This window comes from Bactrocera dorsalis, unplaced genomic scaffold (genome assembly GCF_023373825.1).
Source record: "Bactrocera dorsalis isolate Fly_Bdor unplaced genomic scaffold, ASM2337382v1 BdCtg417, whole genome shotgun sequence".
NCBI lineage: Eukaryota > Metazoa > Arthropoda > Insecta > Diptera > Tephritidae > Bactrocera > Bactrocera dorsalis.
Window position 1 is genome coordinate 4,152 of NW_026038468.1, and position 10,955 is coordinate 15,106.

At 34.7% G+C, this 10,955-nt stretch overlaps 3 protein-coding genes across 3 annotated transcripts; 2 read left to right on the forward strand and 1 right to left on the reverse strand.

The window, feature by feature from the left end:
- Positions 1 to 544: 544 nt before the first annotated feature.
- On the forward strand, positions 545 to 3,523 carry LOC105233425 (G protein alpha i subunit; the record flags this gene model as incomplete). Its single annotated transcript, XM_049462274.1, is given in 4 exon segments — positions 545 to 1,016; positions 1,078 to 1,172; positions 2,024 to 2,212; positions 2,296 to 3,523. Coding segments are annotated over 4 exon segments (947 nt in total), but the record flags the coding sequence as incomplete, so codon positions are not given.
- A 1,454-nt stretch (positions 3,524 to 4,977) lies between these two features.
- LOC105233424 (uncharacterized) lies at positions 4,978 to 6,104 on the forward strand. The gene is made up of 2 exons (XM_011215512.3): positions 4,978 to 5,408; positions 5,523 to 6,104. The coding sequence occupies exons 1-2, from the start codon at positions 5,264 to 5,266 to the stop codon at positions 5,846 to 5,848; spliced, it is 471 nt and encodes a 156-aa protein (XP_011213814.2). The 5' UTR covers positions 4,978 to 5,263; the 3' UTR covers positions 5,849 to 6,104.
- Positions 6,105 to 8,356: 2,252 nt separating this feature from the next.
- LOC105233423 (putative serine protease F56F10.1) lies at positions 8,357 to 10,368 on the reverse strand (the record flags this gene model as incomplete). Its single annotated transcript, XM_049462275.1, is given in 7 exon segments — positions 8,357 to 8,600; positions 8,672 to 8,841; positions 8,918 to 9,219; positions 9,274 to 9,412; positions 9,472 to 9,607; positions 9,665 to 9,900; positions 10,181 to 10,368. Coding segments are annotated over 7 exon segments (1,290 nt in total), but the record flags the coding sequence as incomplete, so codon positions are not given.
- Between the last annotated feature and the right edge of the window lie 587 nt (positions 10,369 to 10,955).

A 10,955-nucleotide genomic window follows, 5' to 3' on the forward strand; every position in this document is an offset into this window, starting at 1 on the left:
ATAGACGTCGGACGCAAAGAACTTCAGACATGCACTGACCGCTATTCACAGTGAGGCCATTAACACCTTCACCGACTCCCTCTATCCTTATGTTTCCTGGGCCTACCATTGGATGACCTCGATGACATCTTATCTAATCCTTATTACAATGTCAGCTTAACCAAAATTTTGGTCGTATTTGGTCTGCTAAAATTCTTTTTAATCAGATCATAAAATTAGTTACGGGTTTCACAAGTCTCATAAAGTTATAAGTTATAACGATTCGAAAACATAGAATTGAGAATTGTAAATGTGTAAACTAATTTTTGTATGTAATCCAACAACAATTTTTTTAAACAAGTGTAAAAATGTATAATTTTATGATTTTACGATGCTTTACGACGGGTTGTGAGTACCCCAAGTATAAAAAATATGCAGATAAAATTCATTCTAAATAATAAAAAAATAAGTAACTTGTAAGATTTATTTTTTTTCAATTTTCGCAAATTCTCTCAACCAATCTAAATTTATATAATATTTAATTTTACAATTCCCTTCATTCTAGGCGCCGGCGAATCTGGCAAATCCACCATTGTTAAACAGATGAAGATTATCCACGACAAGGGCTACTCACAAGAAGAATGCGAACAATATCGTCGCGTTGTCTACAGCAACACCATACAGAGTATGATGGCCATCATACGTGCTATGGGTCACTTGAAGATCGATTTTGCGGATCCCTCGAAAACGGAAATCGCACGTCAATTCTTTACATATGCTTCAACAGCGGAAGAGGGTATACTGCTGCCAGAAATCGTGCTACTCATGAAGAAACTTTGGGCCGATGCGGGTGTGCAACAGTCGTTTTCGCGTTCACGTGAATACCAACTAAACGATTCGGCTGCATACTATCTGAACCTGTTGGATGAAATATCAAAGCCAAATTACATACCAACACTGGAGGATGTATTGCGCACACGAGTCAAGACCACAGGCATTGTGGAGACACAATTCTCATGTAAAGGAATGCATTTCAAGTGAGTCAATTTATCCTTCTTTTTTTTATTTGTTACATTCTATATTTGATTTGTTTTACAGAATGTTTGATGTTGGCGGTCAGCGTTCGGAGCGCAAGAAATGGATTCATTGCTTCGAAGGTGTAACGGCGATCATATTTTGTGTCGCATTGTCGGGTAAGTCAAAAAGAAGTCCATATATATTATATTTATAAATATGAACAGAGGGTCTCTTCCGGGAGTTAGTTATCCACTTATCCGATATAAATGCCATTTAAAGTTCTGCAGAAGTAACATTTAATAAGTACTTCTAGCTTGTCTTAGACTGAGCCATCCCTACTGAAAAATCTTCCGCAGAACCTATCTCTCGAAAACTTTTAACGCCGACTCATCAGATGTTGTCATCATCCAGGCCTCTGCACCATATAGCAGTATAATTTGGTCTTTGTTCGTCGAGAGAGGACTTTACTTCTCAATTGTCTACTCGGTCCAAAGTAGCACCTGTTGGCAAGAGGTGTCGTCACCAAAATGGTAGTCTCTCATCCAACGCTGTTTTGTTCTTTTCACTGGGGGCATGTTTTTACGTGGCAGGTCCCAAACCCTGTAGAGGGATGTTTCACCTTGTCACTTTAGGATGCATTCCAACGGATGTTTTTTTTTTGGTAGACCAGAGAATACTTGGTCCAAGACATCCAAATCAATAGATTATTGCCCAAAGCAAAATGACAATTTCCGAATAAAGTTTTCAGAATGGAACTCAATATCTGCCATTCAAGCAGTCCGATCAAATTCAAGATTATTAAGTGACCTTAATTCGTCTCGTTGTGTAAATCAAACAAATTGGCTAGAAAAAACTTGCAAAACGTTTTATGTTGGATACAAACCGTTAGTTAGTTACGTTTTTAGAGCTATTTATGCATACAGTTGCTAACGAAACGCAGCTGTGAAGGGTATTTTTCTTGATTTATTTACAATGCCTTATGCTATATTGACTAGTTTTGACTTTAATCTCGAATTTTTCCAAACAGGATACGATCTGGTACTTGCCGAAGACGAAGAAATGAATCGTATGATTGAATCGCTCAAATTATTCGACTCAATATGCAATTCCAAATGGTTTGTGGAAACATCAATAATATTGTTCTTGAATAAGAAGGATTTATTCGAAGAAAAAATCAAAAGATCTCCACTCACAATCTGCTTTCCGGAATATACAGGTGAGTGTTTAGTTAATAATACCATAACAATACAGCACAGTATAATAAAACATATTTATAAATTATTATAATCTTAATTTCAGGTCCCAACACTTATGAGGACGCTACCAACTATATACGCATAAAATTCGAGAGTCTCAACAAACGAAAAGACCAGAAAGAGATTTACACGCATCTCACATGTGCAACGGACACAAACAATGTGCGCTTTGTTTTCGATGCCGTCACCGATGTTATCATTAAGAACAATCTCAGAGATTGTGGGCTTTTCTAAAATTACATTAAAATTAGTTGATATGTTTGCATTTAAGTTAATCTTTTCCACTCAACATTTGCTTATCCCTAAAATATAAATATGTAAGCACGTATGTTTTTGAGCAGTGCATTTCACTGGTGTATTGCTGGTATTCATTATAGATCATTGATCCAAACATTCCCATGCCACCACGCATACCTAAGATGTAGGTACTACACTCAAGCATTTGTGTATATATAAGTATGCGTCAGAGCGATAATTTTGCAGCAAGTAGTTTTGCTTTTGTAAAATTTCAAGATCACTGAAGCTTGCGGCATATGCACAAATATAAAAATATATACCGTTTATGTTAGTATTATTATGTATAAAGCTACTTGAGAATGCAATTGGAAATTTGTAGCTTGTGTATAGTTATGTAAGTAGGAAAAAATGTTGCAAAATCTAATTATTACTCCTCTGGAGTTGACAATAAGCTACTCTGGTCAAATTAAAGAGTGTAATGCGAGAAAATTATAATATTTATTGACTAAAAGCAGTAAAAAATAAGTATACTACTGAAACGCATAATATTTAGTTACAATCATATATAAATAATACTAAGAATATTTTTTTTTACATCCACAATTAATTAATAATGTATAACAGCACGATTTTTATAAAAGAAAAAGGACAAAAACAAATTTACATGAACAATTATTAGGTAGTGTGTCTGAAATAAAAAAAAACTTTTTGCATTCTATTATATTTATCTTATGTTCCATCAACGTGTGAAATGTGTCGAATATTAATATTTTCCGAACGAAAGCTTTTGTTTTTAATTTGCAATTTTTAAGCGCAGTAATGCTGTCGAAAAGTAATAACTCTGACATGACATTTTTCAGTAATGAATTAATTTCAGTCTTCTTGCTACTGCTACTAATAATAATCATATTTAATTAGTACATATTTTTTTACGTTAGTGAAAAAACTATTTTTATTTTGTAACTTTAGTTTTAATGTACAAAATATTATATAATATATTAAACTAAAAAATAAATTATGCGATAAAAAACTAATTTAGAATTTTTAAATTTTCTCCAAGGGAGTGGAATATAAGCACTTTTTATTTAAATCTGAGCAATGCTAACAAATTCATGGCCAAAATAGTGAAAGGTGCGTAACTGTACAGGAATTCTTCCAAAAGCTTTAAACATCAAATTAATACTTGAGGTGACAGGATGATTCATGCAAGGACGCCTGCATGCGCCATATGAAGAAGTCAAGCCACTTACATAAGAATGGTCTCCTAGAATTAATTTCAGGCACGAAATAGTCGATTATCAGTGTGATAGAAGAAATATGGATCGATGATTCCACTGGCTCACAAACCATACCAAACCGATGTTTTTTCTCATGAAATGGCAACTGTGGTTGCTTTCCGTCCCAAATTCTGCAATTTTGCTTATTTTATATACCCATTGACCCAGAAATAGACCTCATCGCTGAACAAAATTTGAATTGAATTCGTCGGATCTTTTCAAGAGCCCATAGAGGGAAGCGATGTCGCTTAGGAAGGTCTAGCGGCTTCAGTTCTTGCACAAGCTGTATTTTGTACGCCTTCAATTAAAAATCTTACCTTGAAATGCCCCAAGTAGTTCCATACGTCAGTCGGAGTTGTTGCACACGGCGCCGAATCGACTCAATAATTTTTTTCCCATCATAAAATGCCAAACTAAGTATATTGAAGAAAAATAACATGACAGCTTGGCACAACTCACGCGTGATCTGTCAAAAAAAGGCTATTGAAAACAATACCTCTAATATTATTGCTATTAATACAGCTACTGATCGAAGGATTAGTCAAAATTTTGATAAAATGGCCAGTTCGTAAAAAAGTCAATTTTTTGTGAAAAAATGTACACTCAAAGTGGCTAATAAATCGAAAGTCTTATTACTTAATTATTTCCTGACAATATATCTCAGCGAGTCACATACAAAAAATCAAGTCAATCGGTCTAGCCATTTCGGTGAAACTTTGTTCACCATCTCTGCAAACATCGCTCTTATCTTCGAAACTATTTTCTAGATCAACTTCAAATTTTCACAAAATATCTGATATACATACATGTATTTACATTCGGTATTAATATGTATGTATGATAAAACAATAAATTGATTTTTTGAAATTCAAAAGTGTATATAATAAATCCCTTATCAATCATTTAAAGTTTGGGGTCTAAAGTAAATCTTGTCGGCATAAAGTATTTAGTTCCGTTAACTCAAATGTCTGTAAACTGTAAACGCCAACAACACCATGCTGTCTAACGGAAGGGGTTCCCTTCCAAAAGACGAACATTTATTTTAGTAACTGTAAACACATTTTCCAAAATTGTCTCCAAAAACACACAATAATTGAATCAAGAAACCTTTGAATTTTGAATTAAATAAGTGAAAACATAACTGTCAAAAGCTAGAAGAAAAGTTTACGACAGAAAGCAAACAAATTGCGAAATTGTCAAAAGCTTATTTCCTCACAAAAAAAAAAAAACAAAAACAACACACAAACGCACAAAAGTTCCAACCAAACCACTCAGCGAGTAGGCAAAGACAAAAAGCTGCACAAGCGAAGCGTATACAAGTGCGAATTGAATCAGTCTGCTAGTGATCTCATCAACACGAAACAAACGCAATTCCAACCGGCTGCGACATTTGTAAATATAAAATATTCTTCCATTGATTTCGCGGTTTTCCAACGCAAAATAGTGACAATTTGCCATTTTCTTCGGTACAAATAAATAACAAAATCAAAAAGCGAAATGTTACTTTCAAAATCGATGCGAATAACACCAACACTTGTGAGTGCAACTGCAGCAAGAATTAGTGGCCCAAGTGTGGTGGCGAGTCTGGATCAGCATAGAAATTTGGTTCTTACAAACGCACTCATACAAAATGGTTTCACCGGTAAGTCGTGTGTTCCCGCATGCAATTAGTTCACCGTAATTATAGACAATTTAAAACGTATGTTTGTTTGTGTGTGCATTTCACAATTTTTACTTTCGATTTCCTTTTTTGCAGAGAACGTACGCGCGCAAAGCGATTTCATCAAATTCAACGCAATTGCTCCCTTCACATTCACCGCCGTTCGCTTCTACGCCGATAATGCCAAGCGAGAGCATCAAACCACCAGCTCGACGCAGAATGTGCCTGCACCCAGTTTACCAGATCGCGAACAAGTGGAAAGATTCCTCTTCCGTGTGCTTGCTCTGCTTTGGGATGTAAGCGTGTGGGTGTATATTAACACGAAGAAACTAATCGACACACATATAATCGCTAACGATTCCGTGCAATGGTATTGGAAGCGAATGCATGAACGGATGGCTAAAGCCAAGAAGGAATGGTAAAATGTGTGCATGTCTTTGTTGTGTACACAAAACAAAATGAATTTTGAATTTTTCGATCGAAGAACGTTGACTAAGCCGTTCATTTCCATCTGATGTTCAACGATTTTTTTGAAATGAAATTAGCTAGTATGTTTGTATTTCATTAGATAGATTTCATATTTAGCTCCCATGTTAACATATTTATTAATTATTTTTGTCATTAAAATAAAAAAAAAAAACATTTCAACTAATATTTCTGCTAACGGCTGTTAAGCGTAAAACTCAAATTGCAATAACTGTCAATCTATAAGTATGAACACCACTAGATGTTCATATCATTTCTACGAGAGGGAGACAGCATAATTGTCCTGTGGTTAGACCTAATCTTCAGAGGTTAGTGTAAAAATTTCGCATTTGTTGGATAATTGATGCGCCATTTTTATAATTTTATAATAACTCAACGATTACACTCCTCGCGAGATACATGGTTACAAATTCTAGCAAATTTGTTAACGTAGATTTCCTTTTACGAAATCCATGGTGAGAATAACAAATTAATGGAAAAGTCGAAAAAGTTATTTGGGTCTGCGATAATAACTTCAAAGAATTTAGGTGTTACTATTAGCTTTGTTTTATCTTTACTTTTCAATGGATTATCTAAAACCACTTTCAAGCAAAGGGGTTATATTGGTAAATAACTGTTTCCAAATTAAAGAAAATACAATTTTTTTAAGAGAGAGGAATTAAATATGCTTGCCAAATATATCTGGCAATATTTTTTCAGGAAGTACGAGAGTATCATATCCGGTACGTAATTGAAATATGGTTTTAACTTATTTAAGCGATAAGACGTCTTTTTCAGAAATATTTAAAGCGTTAAATGAAGTATTCGGGCAGAGCAAGGGCTGATAGGAAAGGTTTTGAGGAGAATTAGTACAGTAACTTAACTTGAAGAATTATAGAAACTTGTTAGAAATAATGTGATAGTTACATGACATAGTAAATTTAAATTTCAATACGGACGGAAATTTTAAATCCTGTTCGAATACAAATATATGTAAGTATAATAGGATTTTGAAATGCGAGACCCTAAATTTAATATTTTCATTATTGTGCGTCTAAGTTAAAGTAGAAATTTCTCACTCATCTTTTTTAAGTTAGCTATTGCAAGATTAAACCGTGTAGTTTTATGCATCAGGAGGTCAACAAGTAATATATTGTAACGGGTGATCCAAATAGAGATACTTTTTTCAATAATCTTTTTTTGAAAGAACACGCGTGAGTCGTTCAAGCTGTATTGTTTGGCATTTCATCATCGAAAGACTTACGCCAGAACCTCAGTATATACTGTGGCCAGAGCAGCGTTTACAAATCGTCAATTTTCGTAATAAAATTATATTCTGTAAATGATGTGTATCGCACGCTTCGCTCAACTTATGGTCAACATAATTGGCCTACTGGGTGTGCTATGCGCAACATCCCATCTTGAGACCCATCATTCATTGTTGCATAATATTCGAAAGAATAGACCACGCCACAGTGAAGAAAATATAGCAGCCGTAGCTGAGAGTGTACAGAAGACCGTGCAGAGTCGATTCGGCGCCGTTCACAGCAACTTGGACAGAGATATGGAACGACTTGGCGCATTTTACGTAGATATCTTAAATTGAAAGCTTACAAAATACAGCTTGTGTAAGAACTGAAGCCACCCGATCTTCCCTAGCGATATCGCTCCGCTCTATGGACTTTTGAAAGGTTCCAAAAAAATCCGTCGTTTTCGAGCCAAATTTTGTTCAGCGATGAGGTCTATTTCTAGTTCAATGAGGAGATAATTCAAGGTTTGGGGCCACGTGTAATATCACATCGTTATACATTTTCCTGTGGGGATATGTATAGTCCTAAGTATATGCGGACAGTCCCGTTTCGATTCAGACCTTAGAGCCAGTCGAATTGCTCCAACGAATTATCGAAAATTGAACTCAACGGATGGACAATCTGAGATGTAGCCTTGGCCAACATTTGAAAGAAATAATCTTTAAAAAATTGCTGAGGATACTCGGATCGATTATGAAAGTGTAGGTATTATTTTAGCTAATATAACAAAAACAAGATTTGAGTTAATCCCTCATGGAAGACTGTGAGACCTGTCATTATTCGAGATTAGATTATAATACCTGTCGAACTGAATATGATTGCTTTTGCGATTTGCATTCAAATATCAAATAAAATGTTTACGTTTTTGGAAATAAAACTTTCTTTGAGTAAAACTCGAAATATATGCTACATCAAGTGACTGGATATAATTCGACGAGATAACGCTTACAGAATTATGATACACTTTGTAGGTTTGAATCGATCCAGAGCGAAATTATAATAAGGAAACTAACGTGTTTTGCAATAAATAGACGTCCTTTCCATCAATGGGAAAACACAAAAAATACCAGATAATACCAATTTCTTCAGATATTTGTGCTGAACAAGCAGCAAAACTCATCAGATCCATGCCGGTAATCAAAAATTAAAAAAGCGTTAATTTTTTTGTTTAGTTTATGTACATACTTTTACATACATACATATATATGAAATCTTTTATATAAAAAATACATTTTGTGTACTTTATTTAAGAAAGCAAGTATGCGGCCTTTTTATACACTTTACATCTCGGAATCCGTTAATAATTGTGCAAGATAATCCAATATTTTATTACGTGCCTCGGTAAGTTGAGGTGGATCAGATTTAGCAGCATCATACATTTCGGCGCAATGTGCTGTACCTATTTAGATAAAATATACATATGTATATAGGAAATACTATATTATCTCCACGGATAAAACAAGGACATACCTTTAATAAAAACGGTCGGTGTGTTTGGGTTATTCGATGCTGTCAAACCGAGCGCATGCCAAGGATCTATTGAGCCGTGTACGTAAAGGACATTCGTGGACTTGGGGCTAAGTCCACCATAGAATTCATTTGTCTGCGAAACAACTTTCTCCAAATACTTTGCGTCCATGCTACAACAAATATTAAAAAAATAATTTAATTGAGAAGTAACGGTAATTAAAATCTAAATTTTTGTTACCCACGCACCTTTCTGAAAAAATATCCATGCACTGCTTAATAAAAAAGTCCACCTTGAATCTATCACCGAATGTGTCATTCTTATCGTTCGACGTTTGATAGAAGCCGAACTCATTACAGGTCTGATAGGTCCATTGCCGTGTACCGTTAGCTACTTTGGCGAGCAAAGAAATATTCCTCATTTCAGTCAACATATTGTCGTATTTGTAATCTAAGCATTTTTCCTTCAAATTCTCCAAAACCATACCGTTTACAATACCCAACCGTTCAAAAGGAGGTCCAATGGTGTCATTGACCATAACATTGCAGACCTTTTACCAAAAAAATCATTAAAAAGTATGTATACTTAACATTTTATTACTCACTTCGCCGATGGTATAATAAGCTTCGGGTCGATTGACTTTATTAAATTGCACCACAAATGCAATATTATCGGCTAATTTTTGAAAGAAGTTCGACATATCCAGTGGCTTCGTAACCGATTCTTCAATTGGGGTGCAGATACTAAAGAACATTTAATTTTTATAATGTGCATAAATAGGCATTCAAAATATAAAAATTACTTAAATTTCTCATTTACATTTCGTTGGCCAATGGGTTGGCGTATGAGTGTTTCTAACTCAGCAAAGGCTCTTCCGAAAGCCTTCAAGCAGTTATCAGAATGAGTTGTCAGTGAGGTTTTGACAACTTGAAGGTACTCTAAGACAAAAAGAAATTTTAGAATGGTTTCGAAAATATATATTTTTCTCTTTGTACCAAAGAAATCCACCTTTGCCAAAAGCGGTGCACTCGAACTGATGGCCCCATATATTAAATGTGGATATTTTTGGCGCGCCCAAGCCGCCAACGCACCGGGATAAGATCCACCAAAGACAATCCATTTTTGCTTATTATTGAAATTGTATTTTACATTCATACTTCGTATGAAATGGGCCACATCGGCTAAAGCTTGCTGCGAGGTAAGAAATTTTAAATTTTCGTATGAGAGATCGCTGCAACAGAAAGAAAATGGACCAAAATCAATAACAGATTTCTTCAGAAATTTGTAGCGGAGGAAAATCACACACTTAGTAGGCCTTAGTTAGTTAACTTTAACTTAGTTTAAGATTTATTTTGTCATCAAAGAGAATAGTTAGACATTTATTTATCTCAATTACTAACATCCAGATCTTTATTTTTAATTCTAGGCTTTTTCTCGATTCAACGTACTATGACAATCGGTCTCTCAACTCCTTCACTTCCTAACAAACCCATATAACCATATTTTCTCACCTTTTCGGTTGACTTTTACCGTAGAAGCGATGTTCCAAATGAAAACACATGGCTCCAAAATGTTCGGCAAATTTAATCCAAGATCCCTTGGTCACCCAACGCGGTGAGATCGCCAGTTCTCCACCAATTGTGAGAAAAATTGGTGCCTCACTGTCATTGCGGTAGAATGTTTCGTTCATAAAGTAACGCTAAAGAAAATGAGTGTGTATGGTTATTGGGTAAGAATGTTTAAAGTTAATTTATAACGCATTATCTATACATATTAGTCCTAAAAAATTTGTACGTGACTTTTTTTATTTTTTGGTCGCAGTAGTAAGAGTAGTTTTGAAGTCCTGAGAGAAAATGTTCAACAATCAATTGTTTAGAAAACCATTTAGCTAAGTGATATTAGTTATCGGCCAGAGACGATTAATACTCGTACTTTATCTGAATTCTACTGTTATTGAATACCTCAAAATTCAATAAAGATGCAAGGCGTTCACCAATACCTCTCCAATCCATTTCTAACTTGCTCAGAACATATTTATCGATATTCCTATAAATATAACTTACTTGACCAGTCTCCAATCGAACAATAATGCAGCATATACAAACTTTAATAATGTGCTCCTTATGTTTTTATACCTAAGATATCGATACCCTCCTAAAGTACTCCTTAAAATACGCTACCATAATGAAACTGGATCCTCGAATTGTTCTAAGATAAATATCGTTAATGAAAGATACTAGAATCCCTTAAACTCATGTAGTGGTTTCCTCCATTTGCTGTATAACA